The 14,175-nt window shown below is 47.7% G+C and overlaps 1 protein-coding gene across 1 annotated transcript in view; it reads right to left on the bottom strand.

Moving 5' to 3' along the window:
• KATNIP (katanin interacting protein) overlaps positions 1-14,175 on the bottom strand; it is a 288,175-nt gene that overhangs the window by 87,072 nt on the left and 186,928 nt on the right. The window contains exons 11-13 of the mRNA XM_042782225.1: positions 13,482-13,600; positions 11,049-11,151; positions 4,617-4,832 (exon numbers count right to left, since the gene is read on the bottom strand). Coding sequence (XP_042638159.1) covers positions 4,617-4,832; positions 11,049-11,151; positions 13,482-13,600 — 438 coding nt within the window. The remainder of the gene's footprint in view (positions 1-4,616; positions 4,833-11,048; positions 11,152-13,481; positions 13,601-14,175) is intronic.

Below are 14,175 nucleotides of genomic sequence, written 5' to 3'. Positions count from 1 at the left end.
GTAACTCCAGGTTTAACTTTCTGAGGAACTACCCAACTGGTTTGCACAGTGGCTGCACCATTTTGCATTTGCCACCAGCATTGTATGAGGGTTTCAGTATCTTCCCATCCTCACCCACACCTGTTGTTCTTCCCTTACCCATCCCCCCTGCTTCTTTTTTCATTTTTATTTCACTCCTAGTGGGTGTGAAATAGTATCTGCTTATGGTTTTGGTGATTTGCATTTCCATAATGAGTAATAATGTTGAGCATCTTCCAGATGTAAGGAATAGCGGGGGAGCAAGTGAAGTGGGCATGAACAAGGAGAATCAAAACTTAGGTTTTCAATCTCTTAAGTCTGCGATGGCTTTCAGACATCCAACGTGAGCTGTCAAGCAGGAATCTACATTCAAGTCAGAGACCCAGAGTCACAGGCAGGGCTGGGTGCATGAGTTTGGAGTCATCTTCAAGCCATGAGTCTGGATGAGGCCACCGAGGGAGACAGTGTAGGCAGTGAAGGGAGGAGGGTTTGCACTGAGTCTGGGGGACTCCTACATCTTCTTGTATGCCCCTAGTTCGCCTCCATTGAAGCAACTTCTCTTTTGCACCCAGACTCCTCTTCCAGGCTCCTTCAGGTCAGCTCCCACCACAGCTATGTAGCCTGAGGCAAATCACTTTAACTTTCCAGAGACTTGGTTTTCTCATTTATAAACTATGAGTCATCCCCAGGTTCAGCAGGTCCTCATGAGGGTTAAACGAGATGGAGATTGGGTCATTGGAGAAGGCCCCAGTTGGCTGGCGCACCAGGGCTTCAATGAATGCCTGTGGAATGGATGGTTCCGAGAGGCAGCAGGTCCCAGTAGCTCCAGGCCTGGCTCACAAGACTACTATTAGGGAGCCCCCATGTCAGGGCAGCAGGCAGAGTTCAGCCCATCCACAGCTGGGCCCAGACATCCCACAGCCCAGGGTGAGACAGCTGCCCTATGTCCCAACCTCAGGGCCAAAAAAATAAAAACCCATAAACCCACCCAAACCATGGGCCAAAGTTCTCACTGTTCCCACGTGGCACAGCTTGTCAGCCTCTGCTAAACAGAGGCAGAGGGAGAGTAATCACCGGAATTGGTCTCCATCAAACCAATGAGGCTTTTTATCACCCTTGGATGTTCTGTTCTGCAGAGCAGGCTTCCAAAGTGCCACTGCTTCCCACACCAAGGGGCTGAGGGCTGAAAGCCGGTCCACGCTGCAGCAGCCCACGCCACAGCCTATAGACTCAGAAGCAGAGCAGGGCCTACACAGCTAGAGCTTGCACACAGTCGTTACCTGCAGGACCACTTCTTTGAGGTTCGGATCACAGAGCTCAGCTCTCGATGGGCTCTCAGACACCATCTAGTCCATCTCTGGGGACAGGGATAGGCTGTCCGATACTCATCTGCCTTTCTCTTTAACACCTGAATTCCTTCAAGGAGATTTCCCTCCTGCCCTACTGGGCAGTCTTGGAGGAACTTGCATGGAGATGCCCTGCCCTCCTTGCCAAAGGGTGGGGCTCTGACCCAAGCTTGACCCATCAGCTCCTTCGCCTGGGACTAGACATCTAGAGCACAGTAACAGGAGGACAAGCCAACTAACCAACCAGCAAACACCCTGCCACCCAAAAAGAAACCTAAGCCCTGGGAGCTCTGTGTGCATAAGCCACCTGGAATGCTACGTAGGACCAACCTCAGCCCGTCCTCTTCCAGCCTGGGTGACAGTGAGTATACCAGCTACTCAAAAGACTTGCCATACATTTTTTTTTAAAAAAAAATTATAAAAGTGAATCACACTCAGTTTCTGTTGCTGGCCATCTAAGAACCATAATGGATACCCCATTGCCTCACTTTACAGGGCAGAAGAACTGACTCTTAGAGCAGACAGGATGAGGGCCAATGATGTGGTTTGAGTCAGAATCTGGAAGGTAAACCGCCCCCCACCCCAAAAAAAACCAAACAAACTCACTGCCATCGATTCCAACTCATAATGACCCCCTTTGGGTTTCTGAGGCAGTAAATCTTTAGGAAGTAGATTGCCTAGTCTTCCTTCTGTGGAGTGGCTGGTGGATTTGAACTGCCAACCTTCTGGTTAGCAGTCAAGTGCCTTAGGCACTATGCCACCAGAGCTCCAGAAGGTTGGAGGTTCAAACCCACCAGGCACTCCATGGAAGGAGGACTGGGCAATCTATTTCCATAAAGATTTACCGCCTTGGAAACCCAAAGGGGGTTGCTATGAATCAGAATTGACTAAATGGCAGTGAGTTCGTTTTTTTTGGTTTTACCTTTCAGATTCCCAGAGTAAAGGCCAGATCTAGGCCTCCAGAACTGGAGATTTCAAAGCTCCCTCCCTTGTTTTCTCTGCTTTAAAACAAGAAGAAAGCATAACAATACCTACTTAGTGGTTTCAATACTATCAATAATAGTAACCATGGTGATAGTATCAGCTGATCTTCTGCCACCCTTAGGAAGAGCCAGACATGGTGCTAAGCCTTTTATATTTATATATAACACTCACAGCAGCCCATCAACGTAAGTAATACTGTTATCCCCGTTTGACAGATGAGGACACCGAAGTAGAGATTAGGTGAGTCGCTGCTCATGGTCATGAAGCTGTACGTGGCAAGCTTTGAACCCACATCTTTCTGCTTCTTGAGCCTGTGCACTCTTAGGAATAAATCAGATTCGGAGGAAGCACAGTGCCTGGCTCAAGGCAGGAAGTACACATAACAGCTGTTTTAATCTGCAACGTTTTTTAAAATATTAATAATTGTTTTTGGTAATAACACAGTACATAACAGATCACACATGGCAGGGAGTTTAAAGGGTGCAGAAGAGCACCTCATGGAAAGCCTTCCTGTCATCCCAGCCCCATCCATCCTTTCCCTCTCAGAGGCATCCTCTGTTCCCAGTTTCTCGGGTCCCTTACAGCAATAATTATAAATGATGCTCTACGAAGCACGCTCATCACAGCAAAAATGACACCATTGGTTACTCTGTTTCCATTTTGCTCATAGTTTCTTATGTTCACTTGCAACTGACAGAAAGGGAGTGTATCAGTGCCTTTTTAAAAAAAAAAAAAAAAACTCTGCTGGATATTTACAGGAAAGCAACTTCCAAAGTTTTAGGATGCTGACTCCATGCCAGGAGCAGCAGCACCCTGAAGGAGTGTGGCGTGGGCTTTGGGCGCCAACACTTTCTAGCTCTGTGATGTTGGCCATGCCAATGTGTAAGAGGAGGGTTTTGGTGCACCAGTGGCTGATGACCAGAAAGGAACAGTATTTCCCTTGTTTCCCCTGAACCCCGTACCCTCCCGGTGATGGGAGCTGGGCCATCCCCCACCCCTACCCACCTTCTGGACTGGCAGACAGTCAAACGATCAGGTATGGGTAGGCAAAAGGGAATACATAAGTTTGGCAGATGTTATTTCTGTATATGTATTTGTATGTGATATATGAATGTCCACATATATAACAGAGCCAACAGGGGATGAATTATGATAACTTCTTAGCCATGGCCAAACACCTTGAGGGAGTTAGTCGCTAGCCTGCAGTTTACTACCATAGTCATGGGAGATATCAAGGTCAAGTGGCATAAAATAGTCCACAAAAACGCTGTTCCACATCCTACTTTGGTACGTAGTGACCTGGGTCTTAAAAGCTTGTGAGCAGCCATCTAAGGTGCAACTACTGGTTGGAGCAAAGAAGGGTGAAGAAAATCTAAGATGCATTGAAACAATTAGTCCAAGGGACTAGCGAACCATAGGAACCTCAGCCTACATGACCCTGAGATCAGAGCTAGACAGTGTGCAGCTACCACTGCCAACCACTCAGAAAGGGGTCAAAACTGGAGATCCTAGATAGAGTGGGAGAAAAATGTGGAACAAAACTCAAAAATATATAAAAAACCAAGACAACTGGTGAAACCCCCTAGTCACCCTTTGGGCCTGGAATTGAACTCAATCCCATGGCTTAACTTTTAGCCAAACAAGAGACGGGCTATGACATGAACAATTACATCAGGTAGGTACACTCCTTAGAGCCATCAAGCGTGGGAGATCAGAAAGGCAGCATTTGCACAGGGAGAAAGGTCAGAGGGCTGGACTATGTAGGAAAGAAGGACACAGGGAAAAGGTAACCACAGGGAGGAAGTGGAAAGAGAGCTGTTACATTGTGGGGATTGCAGTCAATGTCATGAAACAAAATGGGTATGAACTGTTGAATGGAAAACAAATTTGCTTTGTAAACTTTCACCCAAAACAATTAAAAAAAGAATAAGAAAAAAAAAATACACAAGGGTGTTGGACTTAATGACCACCCCCAGACCCCATGTTTGGTGGTGACTGCAGTAAACTGCCAAGGAGATAAAAGGGAGTGAACTGGCTTCTCCTTACCCACCCTCTGCCCCATAACCCACAAGGCAGGGATCTGGGAAAGAGCTTCAGCGAAAGGCAGGACTTTACTGGCACCTCTCCTCAGGCCCCAGTGAATGATTGTGGGAGATTACATCATCCTCCCTGCCCCTTACACCTACGCCCTTATCACAAACTCATTGTTGACAGAGTATATGTATCAAAAAACCTGCAAAGAATTGACCAAAGTGTCTCTCCACTTACAGCTAAGTTCCGATTGACAAGGAGGCCCAGGTCCCCAGGTGTGTCCGCATTCTGGAAGTCCACGTCATGAGGTGACACATAAAGCTTGGTGTCATTCAGGTCAAAGAATTCGACTTCTGTGAGTCCCACCCCTGCTGTGCTGCCCCAGTTGGACAGGATTTCCATGGTCACATAGACGGCATCCTTCATCTGTTCTGCTTTTGTCCTCAACTTATCCTGAAAGAAAGTCAAAGAATGAAAACAGCAAGTTTGAATCTGGCTCGACACCTGACATATGCCCTTCACCTAGTTATGTAACCTTTCCATGCCTCTGTTTCCCCCTCTGTACAATGAGGATAACAGTACCCACGTCATATGGTTATTTATGAAGATCGTTGTTGTTGTTATGTGCCATCGAGTCTGACCCGACTCATAGTGACCCCTCCTTGGGTTTCCGAGGCAGTATCACTGTGGAAGTAGATTGCCCAACCTTCCTTCCGAGGAGTGGCTGGTGAGTTTGAACCACCAGCCTTCTGGTTAGCAGTCAAGTGCCTTAGGCACTATGCTACCGGGGCTCCCATTATGAAGATTAATGAGTTCATATTCATAAAGCATTTAAAACACAGTTCCTGTGTGCCCTGGCAGTTAGCATTCCGTAAGAGTTCACAAAGAAATGAAAACGTTGACAAAGCGTCGGATTCTGCCGGAACACGCTCTTCTCTGCCCCACGACCCCACATTCACACCCTGGAGGCACATCGTGATTGCTGCTGAACCGCGCACTGGCAAAGCCCTCACTACCCTGGACAAGTCACTTCATACCCTTCAGCCTGTTCCTGGTTGGGGAAAAGAGATGACACCATCCTGTGACCACGCTGTCAGGGAGAGTGAGTGAGATATCAAGCTGAGAAGGCCCCGCCCCCAGTCCTGGCCTGTGTGCACTCCCTAAGTGTCCATTTCCTCCCACACTCTCCATCATTGGTTTTAATGCCTGCCTCCTTCCTGGGCAGGCTGGCTGGCCTGAGCGTCTGCGTGAATGCCATCAATAAACGGCAACGCTGCAGAATGGCTTCCTGGGGCCCCTCTGGGCCGGGATTGCAGCACCAGTCGTCACGGATCAGTCGCTCATGAAGCCGTGCCTTCCCCGCGTGCACATGCCCTCCGTTAATTAGTGCTGGTAATCTGCGATGGCTCTGCGAGCAGCGAGTGGGCAAATGAACAGCAACTGTTCCCTACTTATTTTTTTAATTAATAGCCAGCAGACGTGTGTCTGGATGAGCCTGATTGCCACGCAGTGTGGATGGGGCTGGGGAGGGAGGGACGGAGGTCAGCGCAGAGCCCCGGAAGGAACACAGGGTCTGTTTTTATTAGCTCCGCCTGCAGGAGCCCACAGCTTCCTCCGCAGGCCCCCCACTGCCACCTGTAGGGTCCTGGCCAAACCCTCCGATGCCCTGGGCCTGAGTCCCAGGCTTGCAGGACTGCGATAAATCTAAATGGCCTGGCTCACATGGGGGCGGCGTTTGGGGAAGTTAATGAGATTGCGCCTGGGAGAAGCATCTCACCGCCAGATGAAAGGTGTGAAGGGCTGAGGAAGCAGCAGGGCTCATGCTGTTCCTGCTGGGGGATGCAGGGCCAGAGGGGAGGCCAGCTGCCCTGCGGAGGGGCTCTGGGTACCGTGCCCAGGGCACTGTAGAATGTGTAAGCTCCTGCCTGCAGCGAGTTCCTAAACGAAGACGCAGAGGGGTCTATAAGGAAATGCCACAACTTGTCCCGCTGCAGCTTGATGTCTACCCCTGTGTTTCCTATTGCCTGATTTAGGATCCCTCTTGGAGGCTGGGCATGAACGCTGGTTGGGAAGCTCCTGGTCCCAGACACTCACTGCCCCCTCTCTCACCATCACCTCATTTTCCTTTGGGGAAGTCACTTATTTTTACAGCCATGAAGTATCGGGAGATTGACCCCAGGAGAAGCTTGACTGGCCCAAGCCAACCAGTGTGCTGTGTGCTGCAGGCCACAGGGACAGTGGCTCAGTGACATGTGGTCCAGCTTGGATCAATGCAAGCATGCCCATCCCAGAGGTGACTGGGCGGAACCACTCCTTTTGTCCTGACACTGGGTATGAGGTGTGCAGGGCAAGGCTGGGACCAATCCAGCTATTAGGGATCCCAAGGAGAGAGCAGAGTGGGGACTGGGCCCAGGAGGGTGGGGAGTGGAGAAGGGAGCCCCAGGACGCAGCTGTCGCTGTGGGGAGAGAACAGAAGGATGCAGGTTGAGCTTCTGGATCCAGCCTCCCCTGGCCCTAACTTCTGTTACTAGGTGCCGTTGAGTCATCTCCGAATCAAAGCAACCTTATATACAACAGAACGAAATAGTGCCCGGTCCTGTGCCGGCCTCACGATCCTTGTTATACCTGAGCCCATTATTGCAGCCACTGTGCCAATCTACCTTGTTGAGAGCCTTCCCCTTTTTCTCTGACCTTCCACTTTACCAAGCATGACATCCTTCTCCAGGGAATGGTCCCTTCTGACAGCATGACCAAGGTAGCTGAGATGAAGTCTGGCCATTCTCACTTCCAAGGAGCATTCCAGCTCCATTCTTCCAGGACAGATTTGTTAGTTCTTTTAGCAGTCCATGGTACTTTTAGTGTTCTTCCCCAATACCACAACTCAGAAGCATCAACTCTTTGGTCTTCCTTATTCATGGTCCAGTTCTCACATGCACACGAGGCGTCTGAAAATACCATGGTTTGGTTAGGTGCATCTTAGTCTTCAAGGAGACATCTTTGCTCTTCAGCACTTGAAAGAGGTCTTTTACAGCAGATTTGCCCAATACGATACATCATCTGATGTCTTGACTGCTGTTTCCATTGGTATTGATTGTAGAACCAAGTAACAGGAAGTCTTTAGCAACTTCAGTCTTTTCTTCATTTATTGTGATGCTGTTTACTGGTCCAGTTGTGAGGATTTTTGTTTTCTTTATATCGAGGTGTAATCCATACTATAGACTGTAGTCTTCAGTCTTCATCAATAAGTGCTTCAAGTCATCCTCCCTTTCAGCAAGCAAAGTTGTGTCAGGTGCGTATCACAGGTTGTTAATGAGTCTTCCGCTAATCCTGATGCCACATTCTTCTTCATAAAATCCAGCTTCTCGGATTATTTGCTCAGCGCACAGATTGGATACATGTATGAAAGGATACAACCCTGATGCACTCCCTCCTGATTTTAAACCATGCAGTCTCCTCTTGTTCTGTTCAAACAACAGCCTCCTGGTCTATGTACAGGTTCCTCATGAGTATAATTAAGTATTCTGGAATTCCCATTCTTCTCAATGTTACCTATATTTTGTTATGATCCACACAATTGAATGCTTTTGTATAGTCAATAAAATACAAGTAAACATCTTTCTGGTATTCTTTGCTTTCAGCCAACATCCACCCGATATCAGCAATGGTATCCCTCGTTCCATGTCCTCTTCTGGAGCCAGCTTGCATTTCTGGAAGCTCTCTGTCAATACACTGCTGCAACTGTTTTTGAATTATCTTCAGAAAGATTTTACTTGTATGTGATATTAATGATAATGATAATTTCCACATTCTTTGGGATCACCCTTCTTTGGAATGGATACAAATACGGATCTCTTCCAGTCAGTTGGCCAGGTAGCTATCTTCCAAATCTTTTGGCATAGCCAAGTGAGTGCCTCCAGCAGGGCATCCATTTGTCAAAACATCTCAATGGGTATTTGGTCAATTCCTGGAGCCTTGTTTTCACCAATTCCTTCAGTGCAGCTTCGACTTCTTCCTTCAGCACCACTGGATCTTGATCATATGCCATCTCCTACTTGACTGCTAACCAGAAGACTGGCGGTTCAAACCCAACAGCCACTCCTCGAAAGGAAGATGGGGCAATCTACTTCCATAGTGATACTTCCTCAGAAACCCAAGGAGGGGTCATTATGAGTCGGGTCCGACTCGATGGCACATAACAACAACAACAGTGGGTGGCATTTTCAGTTACAAGAATCTGTACATTCTCTTTTTTGGGTAGGTTTTTGCTGAATTTTATGACTCCTATAACTATAATCCTATATATGACTTCTTTCCTCGGAAAGAAGGTTGGGCAATCTACTTCCGTAGCGATACCACCTTGGAAACCCAAGCAGGGGTTGCAATGAGTTGGGTTAGACTCAACGGCAGTGAGTTTGGGTTTTGTTTTTTATAACTCCTGTAAACGTAGAGGCTCTGGTGGTGTAGTGGGTAAGGCATTTGGCTGCTAACCACAAGTTTGGAAGTTTAAACCCACCAGCTGCTCTGCCACAGGATGATAAGGCAATCTACTTCCTAAAAATTCACAGCTTTGGAAACGCAATAGGGGTTGCTGAGTTGGAATCAACTCCATGGCAGTGGGTGGTTTTTTTTAAATAATGTAGAAAGTCTTAATTAATTCAGGTTCTTTCTAATGTGGCTGAAATCTCATCACTCAGAATCTTCACAACTAAGAAAGCAACTATTCTGTGCAGAGGAACAAAGCTTGGACTTTTCCTGGTGGTAAACTTTCAAATGATAGTTACCAATTCCTCCCTGCCATGAGCCAGGAGCTGTCCCCCTCCCAGCCCTTTCCTGCTAAATCCTCACAGTGGCCATGGATATATGTTCTTTACCCTATTTGAGAACCACAGACTCCAGGACCAGACTGCACAGAGGCTTGCCTAAGGTCACACAGCCTCAAGATGATGGCTCCAGGCTCCAAACTGGATCTCTTGTTTAGGTCCAGGGCTATTTCTATAACCATGTGCTTTTCCTCCCACCTTCTTCTTTAATTTTTATTATGATTTGGGTGACAGTTTACAGAGCAAATTCATTTTCCATACAGAAGTTCATATGCCTTGTTTCATGACATTGACTGTAATTCCCTACAACGTAAGTGCTCTCTTCCCACTTCCTCCCTGTAGTTTGCTCTTCCCTGTGTCCTTTTCTATGCATTCCTGCCCCCTGATCTATCTCCCTGTGCAAATACTGCCCTTCTGTTCTCCCATAACTGATCGTTCTAAGGAGTGTATCTACCTGGTGTGAATGTTCACCCTATATGCTTGTCTATTGTTTGGCTGTTAGCCATGGGAGTGAGTTCAATTCCAGACCTGAAGGCTAACTAGGGGCCATAGTCTTGGGGTTCTCACCAGGCTCTATCAGACCAGTAAATCTGGTCTTTTTTACAATGATTTTGAGTTTTGTTCCACATTGTTCTTCCAGTTTCTCCAGGACCTACTGATCTTTTTCTGAATGGCTGACAGTGGTAGATGGGCACCATCTAGTTCTTCTGGTCTCATGGTCATATAGACTGAGGTATGCATGGTTCACTAATCCCCTAGACTAATCGTTAACCATATGCTTTTTACACGTGCCTTTGGGACAACTTCATACAAGGTCTCCATTGGCCAATCATAAAGTTGGTGACCACTGTACGAAATAATTACAAGAAAGGCGTGGGTACAGGAAGGAGTACAAGGATATGCTGGACACACACCCTTCAACACAAAAGAAGAAAAGACCCCCCACTGTCCTGTGGCACAACCTGTCCCCGTCTGCACAGGATGCTCCAGCTCACCAACATGCTCCCTGGCATATCTCTGCACATCATCAGTGCAGTCACACTGGGCTCAATGAAGATTAACAGCACCTTCTGCAGTTAACTTTAGGTCCTTAACATTTTCTATCTGCAAAATCTCCATAAAGATAATTTCCATCTCTTATACTGCGTTGTGCTGATACTTTCCTGATTAACTCCATTATCATGAAATATTCAGGTTATTTCTGTGGATTTTTTTTCTTCTTCTTCTTCATTTTCTTCCTACTTCCAATAACGGTGCCATAGATATCTTTGTGCCTACAGCTTTTTATATCTGTTGAGTTATTTCCTCAGGATAAGGAAGTGGGATTACTTAGATGGAAGACATAAGAAATTGTGAGTCTTGCTAAGTCCAGCCATTCTGCTTTATAAGAGTTTCACCAAATTACACTGTCACCAGTGGTGTATGACTATAACCGTTTTACTGTCACGTTGCCAGTACTAGATGTTATCATTAAAAACCATTTGTTAACTCAGATTTCAAATGCAACAATAAGGTTTGTCTAATTTGCCTGTTTTGATTACCAGTGACACGGGACGTTTGCGTGTGGGCTTCACGCTACTGATGGTGCCTCCTGGGTGGAAAGGTTGCTCTCTCTGGTGAAGCTCCCACCCCACATCAGTGTTTCTTTGCTTCTCCTGCTCTATCACATGTACAGCTTTGTGCAGGGCAGGCGGAGGGCTGGAGATTCAGGCAGAAAGCTGCCCAGGTTACCACCATCAAAGCAATCCCCACGGGACAGCAACAATTGTTCTGAGGGCCCTTCCTACCTCATGCTGCTCAGGCTGGACACTGAATGCCTTTGGAAACCCCCATAATTCAAGGCTCTCACCTCCAGGTCTACCAGTTGCTCCTGGGATGGGGAATCCAGCTGGCTGAGGTGGGTAGAGTCAGTTTCGACAGCCTGGACGACTTCCAGAAGATTCTGCTGTTGCCTGAAATGAGATTTTGCTTTAGTAAATAAGTAGCAAAAAATGATCCACAAAACAGAACATTCCCATCCAGGCTGCCGCACTTACTTTTGTACCTCAAAAAGAAGTTAACAGTTTGAGAAAAAGTCTGCACCCTGCAGACACTTCATAGGAACACTATGTCATTTTTCTCCCTTTATAAGTAACTACAGTTAGTGATGAAATCAAGTAAGAGAAACCCTGGTTGAGGTGAGGCTGCCAGCAGATCTACTTAGGCTACAAGAACCCCTGAGATGCTAGAGCAGGGGTCAGCAAACAATGGCCTGCAGGTCAAATGTGGTCTGTGGCCTGTTTTTTGTTTGGCCTGTGGCCTGTTTTTTGTTAGGCCTGTGAGCTAAGAATGTCGGGTTTTGTTTTGTTGAAAGCAAAGCCTTAACTTTTACTGGAAGTGGTAGCTCAAGGGGAAAATTTTCACCTTCCACATAGGAGAAACCAAAAACCAAACCCAACTCACTGCCATTGAGTTGAATCTGACTTACTGTGACCCCCATTGGGTTTCCAAGGCTGTAAATCTTTAGGAAAGTAGATTGCTCCATCTACCTCCTGTGGAGTGGCTGGGGGTTTGAACCACTGACCTTCTAGTTAGCAGCAGCCAAATGCCTTATGCACTATGGAGACCCAGGTGCCATTCCTGGCCAATGCACCTCATGAATAGCCATTATCTGTCTGCTAGTGGAGGTTTACATGTTGCTATGATGTTGAACGTCCAGACTAAGGGGGACTAGGAAAAATTGGGCAACCTACTTGTGAAAATCAGCCAGTAGTCTGCCCCCCGAATCGATGATGGGGGTAGTGTAGCACTGAGCAGCATTTTGTTCCCCTGTGCATGGGGTTACCATGAGCCTGGGGCTGACTCAATGGTAGCTAATGACAAAAACAATAGCAACGTATTTGCTATGCCCTTTATAGAAGAAAAAGGAGCTCTGGTGGTGTACCAGTTAAGGTATCTGGCTGCTAACCAAAAGGTCAGTGGTTCAACCCCACCAGCTGCTCCGTGGAAGATGAGGGAGTCTGCTTCCGTAAAGATTTACAGCCTTGGAAACCCAATGGGGGTCACTATGAGTCGGAATCAACTTGATGGCAGTGAGTTTGGTTTTTCTGGTTTTACAGATGAAGTTGGCCAACCCCCATGCAGAGCTCTGCTGTCTGCCTCCTGTTTCTGAGAACACAGGCAGCATTCCATACCCAGTGGGTGGGTCAGGTCCTCTGCGAAAGGACACATGTTCTGTTTGGGGCTGCGTACCCCTAGCCCGATGCACAAAGCATCTTGATGATGAAGAAAGAAGCATTTGGTTATGTGTGCTCTCCCTGCAAATAAAACCCCATCCTATAAAAACTCTCCAGGCCTTTCACATTCAGGGGAAGTTGCGAGCTCTTATTTATGGCCAAGGTGGTCCACAGCCATGGTTTCTGGTCTGTGTCTGCCTCTGGCTTACTCAGTATTTGTGGAAATTTGGGCATGGGCAGACACAGGCTGGGAGGCCCATGGTTTGGCCTTGGCTGCTGCAGAGAATACGTCTCCACTTCCTTTGGGCTGATGTAGTCCTGGATCAGCCCCTTGTGCCTCGTGGCCCTGCAACTTGGCACACTGTACAATGTGCACAGCTCTGCCTGGAAGCCTGGCAGTGTGGCTGTGGCTCTGCCTGGTAGCCTGGGACTGTGGCTGTGGCCGTGGCATGCTTGGAATTGCAGGCTCAACCTGGCACATCTTTCTGAAGCACCAATTTTGCCTGAAGACTGGAGGAGGCCTTTCTTTTGATAATAAAACTGACAGGGAATGTTGTGTATCAATGGACACGATGCTGCATTTGGACAAACTTTTAACAGAAAAAAGGGACCAAAGGACATGGTGCTGGTGTAGCTGCTTTGCACCCCATCCCCCATGCCTCACCCCCACTGGCCAGCTAGAACAGGATCACTTCTGTCTGCTGGGTGCGGTTGTTGTTGTTGTTAGGCGCCATCACGTCAGTTCCAATTCATAGTGACCCCACGTACAATAAAAAGAAACACTGCCCGGTGCTGTGCCAACCTCACAACCCTGTGTGGGGTCCCCCAGTGGAAACCTTTAAGAAGAGTGGAACTTTACACAGGTTGGGACTCAGCTGAAATTAAGTCAACTGTGTACTTTAGGGTTGCAGGGGTGAGGCAGGGTGCTGTCTAGAGGGACGGCTTACAGCGGTCTGGAGGAGCATGGGAAATTTAAAGAAAAACTGTGGTTAAGAAGATCCTCAGGGCTGTGTTGCATCACAATGACTTCCTCTGTTTTGCTTTTTAAAGTCAGCTTTGCTCAGTACCTGCTTCCCAAAAGGCCGAGTCTATCCACGGCTTCATTGATGGCTCTGGCTCCCCCTGCTGCCCCAGACGGCTCCGGCCCCAGCTCCTGCGTGGTGGTTGCCGAGGCAATGGGAGGCAGCTGAAGACAGAGAGGCTTATTAAACAGATGCTCAAGTAGCACTCCTGACCCGAGCCACCAGGGAGCCCTGGCCACGGGGACACGCGCTTCAGAGCGTCAGCCTGTCATGGGATCTGGACCAGCAACAGTGTCTGCCTGGGTTGATCAGATCAAGAATCCCCTCACACATCTTTGTAAAATGGCAAGACTTCGGTTCCTTATCGTCTGGGAGGTTGGAGGCAGCAATGGGCTTCAATGAGCGATTGAAGAATTTCTCTTATCAAAACATTTCACCGTCTTAACGGAACTCCTGTTCTATTTGCTACAAAGTAACCAAGGCTGATCCAGAATGCTAGTAACATCACTGCTGCTGTTAGATGCCATCAAGTGACTCCAAGCCACAGCGACCAATAAGCAGCGTCATTAAGGCCTTTCTTTTTTAATTCCCTGAGCTTTACCCCTTTCTTTTCCACTTATATCTAAACTAGAAAGATGCCCTTCCCTCCCCCTCTCCTTCTCCCCTTCCCTCTTTGCTTCCCTTCCCGTCCCCTCCCCTCTCTCCTTCCCTCCCCACCCCTCCCCTCTCTTCTCCCTTC

The sequence above is a fragment of the Orycteropus afer genome, unplaced genomic scaffold (genome assembly GCF_000298275.1).
Source record: "Orycteropus afer afer isolate SDZICR_OR568_19922 unplaced genomic scaffold, OryAfe1.0 scaffold00266, whole genome shotgun sequence".
In the NCBI taxonomy this organism is placed as follows: domain Eukaryota; kingdom Metazoa; phylum Chordata; class Mammalia; order Tubulidentata; family Orycteropodidae; genus Orycteropus; species Orycteropus afer.
This window is presented reverse-complemented; position numbering and strand designations above follow the sequence as displayed.